This window comes from Oncorhynchus gorbuscha, linkage group LG19 (genome assembly GCF_021184085.1).
Source record: "Oncorhynchus gorbuscha isolate QuinsamMale2020 ecotype Even-year linkage group LG19, OgorEven_v1.0, whole genome shotgun sequence".
Classification (NCBI taxonomy): domain Eukaryota; kingdom Metazoa; phylum Chordata; class Actinopteri; order Salmoniformes; family Salmonidae; genus Oncorhynchus; species Oncorhynchus gorbuscha.
Window position 1 is genome coordinate 19,636,662 of NC_060191.1, and position 17,688 is coordinate 19,654,349.

The following is a 17,688-nucleotide window of genomic DNA, read 5'->3' on the forward strand; positions in this document are numbered from 1 at the left end:
ATGAATGTTCCCGCAGAGAGCGGAGGCTTTGTACTGGAGCGTACCATTAGAAATGTGACACTGGATATGCATGTAATAAAAACCCAGTGGGATGTCATATGGGAGATGTGTGTCTGCTGATTGTGGAACATAGGCTATTAGCGAGGTATGCCTATTAGTACGTCAGGATCATTTGATTTATTGGTGGGAAAAGTAATTTGCATTCAGTGCTTACTGCATCAATTGTGAGTCAGATAGACGACTGTCATTAGGATCACGCACGCATGCACGAGTACACACACACCTGGACCCGTATTCAAAAGCCTTTCAGAATAGGAGTGCTGATGTAGGACCATTTCCTGTCTGTCAATATAATATTTTTAATTATTATCCAAAATATTAAACTCATCCTAGATCAGGACACTGAGACTCTTTGAGAGTAAAGGCCCTGAAGCAATTTGAAAACACCCGTATGTGTGAAGGCCTTGTTGCCACTTAAAGGATACCTCAATGCAAGACATTTTGCCTAAGGGAGGATTCCAAGACAGTAAATATACACTCTTGGGGAAAAAAAGTGCTTTCTATAACCTAAAAGGGCTCTTCGGCTGTCCCTATAGGAGAACCCTTTGAATAATCGTTTTTGGTTCCAGGTAGAACCCTTTCCACAGAGGGTTCTACATGGAACGCCAAAGGGTTCTACCTGTAACCAAAAATATTTTTTCCTATGGGCTAGCCATTGGGTCTAGGGCCATGACTTGCTCCATTCCCCCTGTTCTGAGGCAATCTAGGAGCACTTGTAGAAACCTGCCTGAGCTATGCAGTCTACCTGCCTCTCTCACATACTTGTCCACACAGGCTTTAAGTGGAGATTCAGCCCTGAAATGATCAACACAGGATGATTGTGAATGCTCTCAACATGTAACAGAAACCAATGGGAGGAATTGCGTAACCTTTTATACATAGTTCGTACCCATTTTTACAATGTTGAAAATGATTTGGCCACAATGTAAAGTTACACAAAAAATTATCTATTTCATGTATAAAGGCGTATACTAAAAAGTGGTACCTTCTGGGCATTAGACTATGTGTTACTTGTAGGTTAGGCCCAATTCCATAGGTGTACCATGGAACCTACTGTGTTAATTTGATATGAATACATCAAATGAACCTGTAACACAGCTGCAGGACAAAGCTGCAATGACACTAGTCCTGTTAAATGGTGTGTGGTGCAACAGTTGTGTGTGTTTACATGATGTAGATGCACTCATGTCCTCCCATGAGGGTTAGCTCTCTGCATCTTCACTCCCCTGACAGGGACACGGTGTGGGGAGAGGCTGTAGCCTCGGTGGGTATTACCCAGTGGTGTAAAGTACTTAAGTAAAAATACTTGAAAGTACTATTTAAGTTGTTTTTTTTTGTGGTATCTGTACTTTACTTTACTATTAATATTTTTGACAACTTGTATTCCTAATGAAAATGATGTACTTTTTACTCCATATATTTCCCCTGACAACCAAAAGTACTCATTACATTTTGAATGCTTAGCAGGACAGGAAAATTGTCTAATTCACACACTTATCAAGAGAACATCCCTGGTAATCCCTACTACCTCTGATTTGGCGGACTCACTAAACACATTCTTTGTTTGTAAATGATGTCTGAGTGTTGGACCATGCCCCTGGCTATCTATAAATTTAAAAAACAAGGAAATTAAGCCGTCTGGTTTGCTTTAGATATGGAATTTTAATTTTAATTTATTTATACTTTTATTTTTGATACTTAAGTATATCTTAGCAATTACATTTACTTTGATACTTTTGAAAACCAAATATCTTTAGACTTTTACTCAAGTAGTATTTTACTAGGTGACTTTCACTTGAGTCATTTTCTATTAAGGCATCTGTACTTTTACTCAAGTATGAAAATTGGGTACTTCTTCTACCATGGGTATTACCCATGGAACATCCCCTGAGCTTAATGTATGTCTCAGTTGGATTCTCTGTGATACGAAAACAAAAAGCCCAGAAAACTGAACTGAGGGAGATCCTGTGGCACGGCTGAGCTAGGAGTTAGAAATAACATAATAAGCCATCTCTGCTCACTTCTCTCTCCCAACCCCCAGGTAAGGATGGAGTCATTCAGCTCCAAGGATATGGCCATGCAGGCCCAGAAGAAGATCCTCAGCCACATGGCCAACAAGTCTGTGGTCCATATGTTCATAGACGACACCAGCAGTGAGATTCTGGACGAGCTCTACCGTGTTTCCAAAGAGTATTCAGGCAACCGCTCAGAGGCCCAGAAGGTGGTGAAGGACCTGATCAAGATAGCAGTGAAGATTGGCGTGCTGTTCAGACACAACCGTTTCAGCCCAGAGGAGCTGAGTCTGGCCCAGGACTTCAAGAAGAAGCTACATCAAGGAGCCATGACAGCCATCAGCTTCTATGAGGTAAACATGCCGGCATCTTGCATAACTCTATAATGTTACAGTGAGTTAATTGATCATAGACCTCTATGCATTAACGGCTCATCATTCTCTATCAAAACAGATAAGACGATGACGACATTGTTATCCGATCTCTATTTCCCACTTCTTCTTGTTCAGGTGGAGTTCACCTTTGACAAGACAGTAATGTCGGAGATCTTGACAGAATGCAGAGATCTGTTGTTGAAGCTAGTCGACTCCCACCTCACGCCCAAATCCCATGGTCGCATCAACCACGTATTCAACCATTACTCTGATCCAGAGCTTCTCACCCAGCTGTACAACCCCGATGGACCCTTTAAACCCAACCTCACCAAAATCTGCACCGGCCTCAACTGTCTGCTGGAGGAGGGGACATTATGAGAGTGTGAGCAAGTCTATGATTGTGAGAGAGACACTGGGAGATCTGCTTGAAGGGGTCTGCTTAGAACTCAAGAGAGGACTGTGTGTAAGGACAGTAAGTGTCCATGCTCTAAATGAGAACTGGTGAGATTTGTGACCCAAGTTTTACTTGATGTAGTCACTCACTGATCTGTTAATTTCCAAAAAGGGTACTGCCCAAAGTGAAAGAATATGAGAATATGCAGGATGATGTATAGTTAATGTCTCCTGATGAATTGTGTCTCCACGAATGGAGTTCCTGGAAAGTCAGGATTAGGTTAAGATTGTGTCAACCACCTGATTTTATACAGTGGAATTTCCGTCCAAGGTTTCACATACTCATTTACCATTCTAGTTTTTCTGTTGTTTTTTCTCTCTTGCTCGCCATATTATGTACTGTATAGGGAAAGATAAACCTCAAGGACTGCACAATACTGACTGACAGAATGAAAACAAGGGTTAAAAGCAAGCGGTGAAATATAAGAATAGAGTACTACCATCTAGTGGTCTAGCTGGCAATGACTCAGTACTGCATGTATCAAAGAAAATATAAAAGCTTATGGAGAAAACAGTGCACATTAATTGTGGAGATACAAGAGAGTAATTTCATAAGGCCCAAAGAGAAACTGGATTGGAATATTTAAAAATAATTTGGGCCTTATAAATCATAGGATTGGAAAAAAATAAATGCCTGTAAATTAGTGCCTTTTTTATTGTCCATTTGTGAATATATTGACTTCACATCTTTAGTTAATGTTATTAAATGTACAATATGTGCAATTTATTAATACATTGACAGCAATGTGTGTACATACAGTACCAGTAAAAGTTTTGGACACACCTACAAGGGTTTTTCTTTATTTATTTTACTATTTTTTACATTGTAGAATAATATTGAAGGCATCAAAACTATGAAATAATACATATGGAATCAAAAACAAAGTGTTAAATTAAAATATATTATATATTTTAGATTCTTCAAAGTAGCCACCCTTTGCATTGATGACAGCTTTGCACACTCTTGGCATTCTCTCAACAAGCTTCCTGAGGAATGATTTTCCAACAGTCTTGAAGGAGTTCCCACATATGCTGAGCACGTGTTTGCAGCTTTTCCTTCACTCTGCGGTCCAACTCATCACAATTGGGTTGAGTTTGGGTGATTGTGGAGGCCAGGTCATCTGATATAGCACTCCATCACTCTCCTTCTTGGTCCAAATAGTCCTTACACAGCCTGGAGATGTGTTGGGTCATTGTCCTGTTGTAAAACAAATGATAGTCCCACTAAGCGGAAACCAGAAGGGATGATGTATCGCTGCAGAATGCTGTGGTAGCCATGCTGGTTAAGTGTGCCTTGAATTCTAAATAAATCACGACAGTGTCACCAGCAAAGCACCCCCACACCATCACAGCTCCTCCTTTATGCTTCACGGTGGGAACCACACATGTGGAGGTCATCCGCTCACCTACTCTGCATCTCACAAAGACATGGCATTAGGAAGCAAAAATCTCAAATTTGGACTCATCAGACCAAAGGACAGATTTCCACCGGTCAATGTCCATTAACTGGCTCAAACACATTAAGAAGGAAAGAAATTCCATAAATAGATTTTTAACAAGGCACACCTGTTAATTAAAATGCTTTCCAGGTGACTACCTCATGAAGCTGATTGAGAGAATGGCAAGAGTGTACAACGCTGTCATCAAGGCAATGGGTGGCTACTTTAAAGAATCTCAAATATAGAATATATTTAGATTTGTTTAACTCTTTTTTGGTTACATGATTCCATGTGTGTTATTATGTCTTCAGTTTTTATGTCTTCACTATTATTCCACAATGTAAAAAAATATAACAAATAATGAAAAACCCTGGAATGAGTAATGTCCAATCTTTTGACTGGTACTGTAGGTGGTTAGCTAAATGGAAATACCTGGGTAAAAAAGGGACAAACTAGTGAATTAACAGTAACATCACATATAAAAACCAGTAACCAGGCCAGATGCTTCTGAAATAACTAAGGCAAAATCAAATATACATTGTACTTCGAAACTACACCTCTGGATTTATTTAAACAGCAGAAAAGTTTAGTGTGAAACAAAAAGGAAACCATACCAGAGGAATATCGTTTTGTCTTTCGTTGAAATAGCAAGGAGAAACAACAAGTTCCTCACTTTGATTGAGTATAGCCAATTCAGTACTGTAACAATACAGTTGGTTGGCAAAATTAAATTAAATACCAAGGCAACCTTACCATTTACTACAACCTAGTGCCAGGATTAGAAAATGAAAGTGCAGTGCTCAGTATTCTTCTAAAAATAAATATGTACATCATTGCATAATTGTAACAAACACCCAATGAAGACTAGGCTATACCAACTCACATTGGTTTCAATAATAAATACATTTTTTAGAGTCAACTTCTATTGTTCTCCAAGACTTGCATTTTTTTCCACATTTCTGATATTGCATAAGACACTACAAGGTAGCAAAACTCAAATGATCTAGCGCCTGTGGCCAAGCATAACTTGGATAGTTACATGATCACACTAACATACAAACACAAGTCAAAGTACCACATTCGGACTCTCTTTTGGTGTAGTAAACAGACAACCAGACAGTGCTGTTCTGGACATGGCAAATATATAAATACGTATTCAATGTACTACAACTTTAAATAACTTGGTAGTAGTTAATTACTTGCCTAATAAGAAGTATTCTTATGTCAAAATGAAACTCACGCTATCAGCAAAACAATTATATCAACAGTGCTAACAACCAAATTTCAACTACCAAGTCCATATAGCAGCAAGTTACTCATCAGTGAAAATAAGAACTCTCCTAAATCTGTAATGCCAGATTAGCTTGGACGTCTATCCCTTTGATTTTTGTATTAGTACCACGTGTCCCATGATCTGCCTGACAGAGGCAATGAAATCACAACTCAAAGATCTCATCCTCTCTTTCTCACAGTTTCTTGGTGCATTTGGTGATGGTGAGGGGCACTGCACCAAGTATGGCTTGCTGATGCATTCTAGGAGAGGTGACGACCGTGGCACTGTTTGACCTTGTAAATCGACGGTCTGTTGTCTTGCTGGTACAATCTGCTTCCAAAGATGTCAAACTGTGATGGAAAACCCCAACAGGTGAAATAAACAGAACCTTGACAAAATCAAACATTGTATGAAGAGCTAAGCACATAACACAGTGTTGTCCAAACTATAGGGTCACGAGAAAAATGTAAATACATTTGTTTTAAATTGCGGTTGCCACTTGATGCAATTAACAGAACGGTTTCTGTTTTCTTCCTACAAATATGTCTCCATCTTTTGAACCGTTTAAGATTCAAAATGTTATGACCCCATCACTCAAAGACAAGACTTTGTTTCCTTCTAGAATGACCACAATGCTGCATTGGAATAATTAACAGAGTGGACAAGACCAGGAACTAAATCAGACTTTTTTTAGACAGAAGATCATACAAAAATATTGCCTGATCATCTTCTGAACTTCCCAATACCTTTCTGTTGCATTTCTGTCACTTCAAACCATACTTTCTTCAGATTGAAATACTGTCAAAAGTACTGTCTTAGTCACAATTTAAAAAAATAAACACTGGATGTTGATTACATACCCTTTTTTACATGGTGGGGTGGCACATTTGTTTTTATTTCAAAATGGGGTCATGGGCCAAAAAAAATAGGGAACCCTTGACATAATTACATGCTACTGATGTCATGACATCATCACATTGACACCCTACTCGTTTAGATGGATATTATCATTTCAACATAGTTAAAGCTGCAATATGTAATTTTTGGGCGACGACAACTTACACATAGAAATTTGTGTTCTAGATATGTCATTTTCATTGAATGCAAGTCTAAAAAGCGGTATCTGTTCTATGTGAGCTATTTCTATGCTTCCTTTTCTTAAGATCGTTTTTGCATATTTTTTCTTTCGGTTTTGTACACCATCTTCCAACAGTTGAAAACAATATTTTTGATTATGGAAAAGGCATTTCACAGCAGTTTAGATGGTACATTGATTCTCCACACTATACTTGCTTGTTTTGTCACAATCTGAAATTAGGCAACCTATTAGATTTTTTGCAACTAGAAAATGGTGGAGCGATTTTGCATAGTGCATCATAAACTAGACTGACCACTAGTTTGTGACAGGACAGAAAAATATAAATGATGAAGATATTTGGTTGAATTTACCTTTTCTCTCCCTCTTGGCATCTTTTCACTGCTGCTTGCTTGGTCTGGCTGATCATACGATCCATCCTTTTCAAGAAATTCATTGGAGAAAGTTCTGATGTACCTTCTTCTTGTGTCTTTTCAGAATTGTTCACTGGCTTCCCATTTTGAGTAGAGACTGTGTTACTTGTACTGTCCTGTACCTTGCCTGAGTCCTCCTCAGTCTCATCTACCCCAATATTAGCATCACTGTTGTAGTCTGACAACACAGGGATAGAAAGATACTTCTTTAGGAATATTGAGTCATTCGTGTACAGTCTATTTGCTCTTTTGATTTGTTCCATCTGTTAAAAAGATACAATTGCAGATGTGGGTTTATGAAGGTAAACACATTTATCACCATAACATAAGTCCACAAATTGCCCATTTAAATTGTCATGCAGTTAAAACTCCTCCTTGACAGGATGTGTGCTGGGGCAACATTTCAAATACTCAACATTTTAGAAGAATGGCAATGCCAATGTCTAGCTACTCACAGATACTCCATATTTCAACGCGAGTCCTTGCAAAGTCTCTCCTGGCTGAACTTGGTGTTCAATTCGTCTTTGTCGTACCGGAGAAAGATTGGATTGTACAAGACTGCCGTATGACCTCGTGCGGTTAACGGGGAGTAGACCGGCTCCACCCGTTGAAAGAGGAGCCCGTTCCCCGTGGAACATGGTTGAGCTTATCTAGCCCCCCTCTTGACTTGCTAAATTAGCAATAACGTTAGCTAGCGTAAACCTGTTTACGTTACTGGCTATAGTAGTTACTATAATTTGCCAGCTAGCTAAATTGCCTATACAGTTAGAAAACCTGTATCGTCGTTATTGTAGGGAGGTGGTAGCTAGCTAACAATATGAGTTTAAGTGCATGTAGCTAGTTTACCTTATCTCGTCGACTAGCTAGTTAGTTAGCTTCTAAAAAAAATCTTGCCATAGAATAAATGTATTCAGTCAGCTGTCTGTTTCCATGGCTGCCGTGGTATGACCAAGTTCCACAATTCCTCACTGAAAGCAGGAAGTAGCTAGATTACAAACGGTTTTGAAGATGTTTGGAATCGCTAGCTAGCGATTCGCAAATAAGGACCTTACTAACACATATATTTAGCTAAACCTATTCATCTAAATGTCGTTTAAAAGAGAGGGCAATGATCAGAGTCAATCGAATATCCTCAAGGCGAGCCATCTTATTAGTTGTTACTTACACAGAAATCAATTTGTACTTTAGCTTGCTAGCTACATGCGAAACGGGCACGTTTGTCATTTTAACTAAATAGTTAGTTAACATAGCTAGCTAAAGTTAATTTATTATTTCCCAGAAACGGCGTGTTGCAGAACTCCTGTCCAATTTCATTCCAGAGGATGAGGTAGCCTTGATGAAAAATGGAAGGTGAAGTACCTGTTGTGCCGAAAATCACCCCCCTGACAGAACTCTCCCCCTCCCAAAATTCCATAATTTTTTGACTAGAGTCAATTATTTTCGGTGGCATACATTACTGGTCAACATGAGCTACCAAAATGGCAGGCAAGAAAATGCCCCCCACCCTTTTTAATTTCCTTAATTTTGTGGCTAGAGTCAAATACTTTCGGTGGCACACATCTGAGTCAAATACTTTATATAGAACAAACTTCAGGTCAGGATAGGCAACTGAAATGAATAATTCATGTATGTGTGTTATTAAAACGGGGAGTAGACCGGCTCCACCCGTTGAAAGAGGAACCCGTTCCCTCCTGGAACATGGTTGAGTTTACAACTAGTAAATTAGAGCGTTGGACTAGTAACCGGAAGGTTGCAAGTTCAAACCCCCCGAGATGACAAGGTACAAATCTGTCGTTCTACCCCTGAACAGGCAGTTAACCCCCTGTTCCTAGGCCGTCATTGAAAATAAGAATTTGTTCTTAAATGATTTGCCTAGTTAAATAAAGGTTAAAAAAATAGAGGGAGGAAAATGTAGGCAAGCAATAAACATTAAAATAAGACATGGGAGAGATTACACATTTTGGCAAAGATATTTATTTATAGACTAATACGCTTGAAACAAATAGCCAAACCGAAAACTGCAGACATTACTAGTTTTACTTTTATTTATTTTTTATTTCACCTTTATTTAACCAGTTAGGCCAGTTGAGAACAAGTTCTCATTTACAACTGTGACTTGGCCAAGATAAAGCAAAGCAGTGCGACAAAAACAACAACACAAAGTTACACATAAACAAACGTACAGTCAATAACACAATATAAACATCTATGTACAGTGTGTGCAATTGTAGAAGATTAGGGAGGTAAGGATACATAGGCCATAGAGGTGAAATAATTATCATTTAGCATTAACACTGGAGTGATTGATGTGCAGATGATGATGTGCAAGTAGAGATACTGGGGTGCAAAAGAACAAAAAGATAAATAACAATATGGGGATGAGGTAGTTGGGTGTGCTATTTACAGATTGGCTGTGTACAGGTACAATGATCGGTAAGCTGCTCTGACAGCTGATGCTTAAAGTTAGAGAGGGAGATGTAAAGTCTACAGCTTCAGTGATTTTTGCAATTTGTTACATTGGCAGCAGAGAACTGGAAGGAAAGGCGGCCAAAGGACCTGTCGGCTTTGGGGATGACCAGTGAAATATACCTGCTGGAGCGTGTGCTACGGGTGGGTGTTGGTATGGTGACCAGTGAGCTGAGATAAGGCGTGGCTTTACCTAGCAAAGACTTATAGATGACCTGGAGCATGTGGATTTGGCAATGAATATGTAGCGAGGGCCAGCCAACGAGAGCATACAGGTTGCAGTGGTGGGTAGTATATGGGGGCTTTGGTGACAAAATGGATGGCACTGTGATAGACTACACCCAGTTTGCTGAGTAAAGTGTAGGAGGCCATTTTCTAAATGACATCGCCAAAGTTAAGGATCGTTAGGATAGTCAGTTTTACCAGGGTATGTTTGGCAGCATGAGTGAAGGAGTCTTTGTTGTGAAATAGGAAGCCGATTCTAGATTTAATTTTGGATTGGAGATGCTTAATGTGAGTCTGGAAGGAGAGTTTCCAGTCTAACCAGACACCTAGGTATTTGTAGTTGTCCACATATTCTAGGTCAGAACTGTCCAGAGAAGTGATGTTAGTTAGGTGGGCGGGTGCGGGCAGCAATCAGTTGAAGAGCATGCATTTAGTTTTACTTGCATTTATAAGCAGTTGGAGGCCACGGAAGGAGTGTTGTATGGCATTGAAGCTCGTTTGGAGGTTTGTTAACACAGTGTCCAAAGAAGGGCCAGATGTATACAGAATGGTGTCATCTGCGTAGAGGTGGATCAGAGAATCACCAGCCGCAAGAGTGACATCATTGATATATACAGAGAAAAGTTGTCAGCCCGAGAATTGAACCCTGTGGTACCCCCATAGAGACTGCCAGAGGTCCGGACAACAGGCCCTCCGATTTGAGACACTGAACTCTATCTGAGAAGTAGTTGGTGAACCGGGTGAGGCAGTCATTTGAGAAGCCAAGGCCATTGAGTCTGCCGATAAGAATGCGGTGATTGACGGAGTCGAAAGTCTTGGCCAGGTCGATGAATGCGGCTGCACAGTACTGTCTTTTATCGATGGCGGTTTTGATATATTTTTTAGGACCTTGAGCGTGGCTGAGGTGCACCCATGACCAGCTCGGAAACCAGATTGCATAGTGAAGAAGGTATGGTGATTTTCGAAATGGTCGGTGCTCTGTTTTGTTAACCTGGCTTTCGAAGATTTTAGAAAGGCGGGGCAGGATGGATATAGGTCAATAACAGTTTGGATCTAGAGTGTCTCCCCCTTTGAAGAGGGGGATGACTGTGGCAGCTTTCCAATCTTTGGGGATCTCAGACAATACGAAAGAGAGGTTGAACAGGCTAGTAGTAGGGGTTGCAACAATTTCAGCGAATAATTTTAGAAAGAGAGGGTCCAGATTATCTAGCCCAGCTGATTTGTAGGGATCCAGATTTTGCAGCTCTTTCAGAACATCAGCTGTCTGATTTGGGTGAAGGAGAAGCAGGGGGGGCTTCGGCAAGTTGCTACGGGGGGTGCAGAGCTGTTGGCCGGGGTAGAGGTAGCCAGGTGGAAAGCATGGCCAGCTGTAGAAAAATGCTTATTGAAATGATAAATTATCGTAGATTTATCGGTGGTGACAGTGTTTCCTAGTCTCAGTGCAGTGGGCAGCTGGGAGGAGGTGCTCTTATTCACCATGGACTTTATAGTGTCCCAAAATGTTTTGGAATTAGTGCTACACGATGCAAATTTCGGTTTGAAAAAGCTAGCCTTAGCTTTCCTAACTGACTGTATATTGATTCCTGACTTCCCTGAAAAGTTGCATATCACGGAGGCTATTCAATGCTAATTCAGAACGCCACAGGATGTTTTTGTGCTGGTCAAGGGCAGTCAAGTCTGGGGTGAACCAAGGTCTATACAGTGAGGGGGGAAAGTATTTGATCCCCTGCTGATTTTGTACGTTTGCCCACTGACGGAGAAATGATCAGTCTATAATTTTATTGGTAGGTTTATTTGAACAGTGAGAGACAGAATAACAACAACAAAATCCAGAAAAACACATGCCAAAAATGTTATAAATTTATTTGCATTTTAATGAGGGAAATAAGTATTTGACTGCCTCTCAATCACAAAGATTTCTGGCTCCCAGGTGTCTTTTATACAGGTAACGAGCTGAGATTAGGAGCACACTCTTAAAGGGAGTGCTCCTAATCTCAGTTTGTTACCTGTATAAAAGACACCTATCCACAGAAGCAATCAATCAGATTTCAAACTCTCCACCATGGCCAAGTCCAAAGAGCTTTCCAAGGATGTCAGGGACAAGATAGACCTACACAAGACTGGACTGGAATAGGTCTACAAGACTGTAGACCTACACAAGACTGGAATGGGCTACCATACCATCGCCCAGCAACTTGGTGAGAACGTGACAACAGTTGGTGCGATTATTCGCAAATGGAAGAAACACAAAAGAACTGTCAATCTCCCTCGGCCTGGGGCTCCATGCAAGATCTCACCTCGTGGAGTTGCAATGATCATGAGAACGGTGAGGAATCAGCCCAGAACTACACGGGAGGATCTTGTCTATGATCTCAAGGCAGCTGGGACCATAATCACCAAGAAAACAATTGGTAACACACTACGCCGTGAAGGACTGAAATCCTGCAGCGCCCGCAAGGTCCCCCTGCTCAAGAAAGCACATATACATGCCCGTCTGAAGTTTGCCAATGAACATCTGAATGATTCAGAAGACAACTGGGTGAAAGTGTTGTGGTCAGATGAGACCAAAATGGAGCTCTTTGGCATCAACTCAACTCACTGTGTTTGGAGGAGGAGGAATGCTGCCTATGACCCCAAGAACACCATCCCACCGTCAAACATGGAGGTGGAAATATTATGCTTTGTGGGTGTTTTTCTGCTAAGGGGACAGGACAACTTCACCGCATCAAAGGGACGATGGACGGGGCCATGTACCATCAAATCTTGGGTGAGAACCTCCTTCCCTCAGCCAGGGCATTGAAAATGGGTTGTGGATGGGAATTACAGCATGACAATGACCCAAAACACACGGCCAAGGCAACAAAGGAGTGGCTCAAGAAGAAGCACATTAAGGTCCTGGAGTGGCCTAGCCAGTCTCCAGACCTTAATCCCATAGAAAATCTGTGGAGGGAGCTGAAGGTTCGAGTTGCCAAATGTCAGCCTTGAAACCTTAATGACTTGGAGAAGATCTGCAAAGAGGAGTGTGGCAAAATCCCTCCTGAGATGTGTGCAAACCTGGTGGCCAACTACAAGAAACGTCTGACCTCTGATTTGGTTTTGCCACCAAGTACTAAGTCATGCTTTGCAGAGGGGTCAAATACTTATTTCCCTCAATAAAATGGAAATCAATTTATAACATTTTTGACGTGTTTTTCGGGATTTTGTTGTTGTTATTCTGTCTCTCACTGTTCAAGTAAAAATACCATTAAAATTATAGACTGATCATTTCTTTGTCAGTGGGCAAACTTACAAAATCAGCAGGGTATCAAATACCTATTTCCCTCACTGTATCTGTTCTTAGTTCTACAGTTTTTTAATGGGACATGTTTCTTTAAGATGGTGAGAAAAGCATTTTTAAAGAGCAACCAGGCATCCTCAACTGATGGGATGAGGTCATTATCCTTCCAAGGATACCTGGGCCAAGTCAATTAGAAAGGCCTGCTCACATGAAGTGTTTTAGGGAGCGTTTGAATGTGATGAAGGGTGGTCGTTTGACTGCGGACCCATTACGGACGCAGGCAATGAGGTAGTGATCGCTGGTAGGTTCCTTGATTATTTGTGTGAAATTGAGGGCATCTAGCTTAGAATGTAGGATGGCTGGGGTGTTAAGCATATCCCAGTTTAGGTCACCTAACAGTACGAACTCTGAAGATAGATGGGGGGCAATCAATTCACCTATGGTGTCCAGGGCACAGCTGGGAGCTGAGGGGGGTCTATAACAAGTGGCAATGGTGAGAGACTTGTTTCTGAAAAGGTGGATTTTTAAAAGTAGAAGCTCGCAATGTTTGGGTACAGACCTGGATAGTATGGCAGAACTCTGCAGGCCATCTCTGCAGTAGATTGCATCTCCGCCCCCTTCGGCAGTTCTATCTTGTCGGAAAATGTTGTAGTTGGGTATGGAAATTTCTGGATTTCTGATGGCCTTCCTAAGCCAGGATTCAGACACGTTTAGGACATCAGGGTTGGCGGAGTGTGCTAAAGCAGTGAATAAAGCACACTTAGGGAGGAGGCTTCTGATGTTAACATGCACGAAACCAAGGCTTTTACGGTTACAGAAGTCAACAAATGAGAGCGCCTGGGGAATGAGAGTGTTGCTGGGGGCTGCAGGGCCTGGGTTAACCTCTACATCACCAGAGGAACAGAGGAGGAGTAGGATAAGAGTATGGCTAAAGGCTATAAGAACTGGTTATCTAATGTGTTCGGAAGGCATAATAAACAGACAAGTGTATGGTTGGATGTGAGTACAGTGGAGGTAAACCTAGGCATTGAGTGAAAATGAGAGGTTTTGTCTCTTGCGGCACCAGTTATGCCAAGACAATAATCACTAACCAAAACAGCAATAGACAAGGCATATTGACATTGGCATATTGACATCAGCATACCACCCTGCATACCACTGCTGGCTTGTTTCTGAAGCTAAACCGGGTTGGTCCTGGTTTGTTCCTGGATGGGAGACCAGACGCTGCTGGAAGTGGTGTTGGAGGGCCAGTAGGAGGCACTCTTTCCTCTGGTATAAAAAATATCACAATGCCCCAGGCCAGTGATTGGGTACACTGCTCCGTGTAGGGTGCCGATTTTCGGGTTGGGATGTTAAACGGGTGTCCTGACTCTCTGTGGTCATTAAAGATCCCATGGCACTTATTGTAAGAGTAGAGGTGTTAACCCCCGTGTCCTGGCTAAATTCCCAATCTGGCCATCAAAACCATCACGGTCACCTAATAATCCCCAGTTTACAATTGGCTCATTCATCCCCCTCCTCTCCCCTGTAACTATTCCCTAGGTCGTTGCTGCAAATGAGAATGTGTTCTCAGTCAATTTACCTGGTAAAATAATGGATTAAAAAAATTAGGGAGAGGCATGTGTAGCCGAGTGATCATAGGGTCCAATGAGTAGCACTAGGTGAGTCTAGTGCCTCCCCCAAGATCAAACTGACATAAAAAATCTAATGAAACGCAACCTACCGTGATCAGAAATCTCAACTAGCAAGCAAGTCTGGCAGGGGGAGATTTTCTGCATAACACTGTTATCATTGCTGTCAACTGGAATGAATCCTTACCCAGATCTTACTGTTGTTTTCATTTGGCAGACTAAGCACTTCTCATGAGCATCTGTATTTTTCCTAATTCCCGTTCAAGATACACCTGCCTTGTGTGTTCATACCGCCTTGTTTTTGATACAGTTCACATGCTGACATTACACAGAAAGGGGAAAAGACCTTTTCTGTGTAATGTCAGCATATGAATTATGAATGATTTTCCCAAGCAGGAAGCCATATCAAAACCATCTATGAAAGCTGAATGTGCCTACACTAATCCTTTCTGTGCCAGGGATGAAGTGGTTTTATGGAAAGAAAACTCAACTGAAAAATGAGATATCTTAACGAAACCATGAAAACTATGTTCAAGCTGAAGATAGCCGACAGGTAAAGCTATATAGCTAGCTAAGTTACTCAGTGAAATATTTTGTCTTTGTAAACCAGAGGCTTTAGACTAGTGTAAACCGGAGTGTTGACTATGCGTCATGTTGTTTCCCCCATAGGAACCCTCTAGTTCTGCCCCCCTGTTGACACAGACACGTAAACTCACCCACCACGCCTTATGAAGACTGTGCTATACAACATTTGGCACAAAAAGACCAGGTACTCTATGCTGAAAGTGATATGTTATTGTGAGTAGTTATTATTACAATCACATTTTCATTGGTCTTTTTAAAGATGTATTTCCAGTACTAAGTACTAGTTCCGGACTGTGTTCCATTCCAGACTGTCACATCAGCCCCTCCAGCACAAGACTATCATCACCACATCAAACGTCAATGGACAATGATAAGACATAATGTCATTACCCAGTTCCAACAGTAATACACCAGGTAAAGTCTAGATTTATTGTAAATAGCATTATCATATTACAAATCTATAATGATTGGTCTCCACCGCTAACCCTTTTGTTCATTGCCATTCATCCTCACTAGTCAATCAGGGATCGTGTCTATTTGGGAGAAATAAGGAAGTGTGTTAGAAGGAGTCAGCCAACGGCGACACAGGAGTCGGAACCTATGACAGCTCAAAGGAGGAGCATTACCTTACATTGAAAAGGTACTGTGTAACTTGAAAGTCTTGACTCTCATTCAGCGTCACCGCTAATCTGCATTTGTCAGTTGATTCCAATTTCTCACTGGCTTCATGCATATTTGAATTTTTTTTTTTGAATAGTTTATTAAACTTGCCTTTCCCCATGTGAACATTAGCAGGGTAGTGTGACATCGTTATTCAATTGAGTTGTTTTTCAAATGTGAAGGCTGCAGTTATGCAAGTTCACCACCTAGAGTTCAGTATGCCATTTGAACTTTTCTACCACCTCGCTCTTTCACTTTCTGCCTCAGTGCGGGACGACTGCAGGACAGGAGTGACCCGTGGGTAAAGGATGAGAATGTGGAATTTGATTCAGATGAAGAGGAACCCTCATCCCTCCCATCCTCCCACTGACTCAGAGGGCTGACCAGATGAGCAGCAGGGACCAGACCTCAACACCAGCACCTTCCCAAAATCCCTAGCCCTTTCCTCAAACCCTGCTGCTGACACAAAAGTCCCATTTGGACATACATCTATTGACTCAACAATTATGAATGGCACTCTGTTGCAGTACTGACAACACTATAAGAGCAGCACTAGAACATCTTGAACTGCCTCCATGCTTCCTTTGTTTACTCTATCTCAGGGTAGACACATTGGTGCTTGAGACAATGCTTTGACGGTTGTCACCCTGCGAGGGGTGGGAAGGGGGACGATTCTCAGCACCCTTTGTGTTATTCCGTTCGCCCATTTTATTTAGGTCCAACACCTCCCCTGTTAAGGCTAAGCTGTGAGATTACCATAAATCATCAGCAGATAGGACAATATTACTGCTAATCTTGGTAGTGTAACCACTGGTTAACATTCTTCAGAAGGTTCTCATTTGTGGCTCACCCCTAGACCACTCTATATATTGGATAACCCCCCCCCCCCCCCTAGAGAAAGCGAGCGTGCGGACGTAACGTGGGTTAGTTTAAAACGATGACGTTAAAATGTGAAACTGAGTACCTGATTATTATTTGTGAGCTCATTGCGTGACTGCCACAAGGCGTTTGGAATGTTTGTTGACTGCATCGACACAGGAGCTCAACTGTCTTGTGTGTCATCAAGGCTGATGATGTTATGGAGTTAAATTGTCAATGCAGTAAGTCATGTTGACTCTATCATGTTACTTGTACTTTCAGATGACTAAACAAAACAATTGTCCTCCACTGCTAACAATGTCTGTTTGAATAACCCAGATATAAGGGAGAAAAATAAAGCACCACTTAACTTAGAACTGTATACCAGGTCAGTCACTAAATACCTTGCATGGTACCCTACACAACTATAAATACACATGCACTTTACTGTGGCTGAATGATCAAAGGGGAATAAATAACCCCGGGAATAGCATCTGGTATGGCAATACTGACCTTAAGTCCCTACAAGCCTGGTCCCTGTGCCATTTCTTTACAATAAATTCTGAAGGTTGCTTAAATTGAGCATGATAATCAAAACGCATTGCTTAATACAGGTATAAAATGAATGTGTACATGGAAAATGGAGCCACTCCAATGCTGTGAAAATCCTCAGAGGTTAGCAGCTGTTTGGTGAGGGTTCATGAATCTCCTTGGGTGCATATGGGTGACCCCTCCCCTTCAGACCCTTTAAAAGTTGATATATTCTGAGCAGGGTAACTCAAACCCAGAGGACTAGGTTACATACCCAATAGAGGGGGGTAAAAATAGGATGGGGTTGGGGGGGATCCGGCGGGCTCAATGAGGTA

General features: G+C 41.4%; 2 protein-coding genes and 1 long non-coding RNA gene across 4 annotated transcripts; 2 read left to right on the forward strand and 1 right to left on the reverse strand.

Moving 5' to 3' along the window:
• Positions 1–2,101: 2,101 nt before the first annotated feature.
• LOC124005553 (tumor necrosis factor alpha-induced protein 8-like protein 2) lies at positions 2,102–3,682 on the forward strand (the record flags this gene model as incomplete). The annotated part of the gene is given in 2 exon segments (XM_046314929.1): positions 2,102–2,425; positions 2,582–3,682. Coding segments are annotated over 2 exon segments (561 nt in total). The 3' UTR covers positions 2,825–3,682.
• A 942-nt stretch (positions 3,683–4,624) lies between these two features.
• Positions 4,625–8,563, reverse strand: LOC124005552 (lysM and putative peptidoglycan-binding domain-containing protein 1-like). The gene is made up of 3 exons (XM_046314928.1): positions 7,576–8,563; positions 7,061–7,383; positions 4,625–5,961 (listed from the first exon to the last, which is right to left on the reverse strand). Exons 1-3 carry the CDS (start codon positions 7,756–7,758, stop codon positions 5,805–5,807), a joined length of 663 nt encoding a protein of 220 aa, XP_046170884.1. The 5' UTR covers positions 7,759–8,563; the 3' UTR covers positions 4,625–5,804.
• Positions 8,564–14,659: 6,096 nt separating this feature from the next.
• On the forward strand, positions 14,660–17,193 carry LOC124005554. 2 transcript variants are annotated; one of them, XR_006833647.1, is made up of 5 exons: positions 14,660–15,272; positions 15,389–15,517; positions 15,612–15,718; positions 15,821–15,944; positions 16,232–17,193. It is a non-coding gene; the product is annotated as an uncharacterized LOC124005554 (long non-coding RNA). The 2 variants fall into 2 exon arrangements; XR_006833646.1 differs by having other exon boundaries at positions 15,389–15,488.
• Positions 17,194–17,688: the final 495 nt, after the last annotated feature.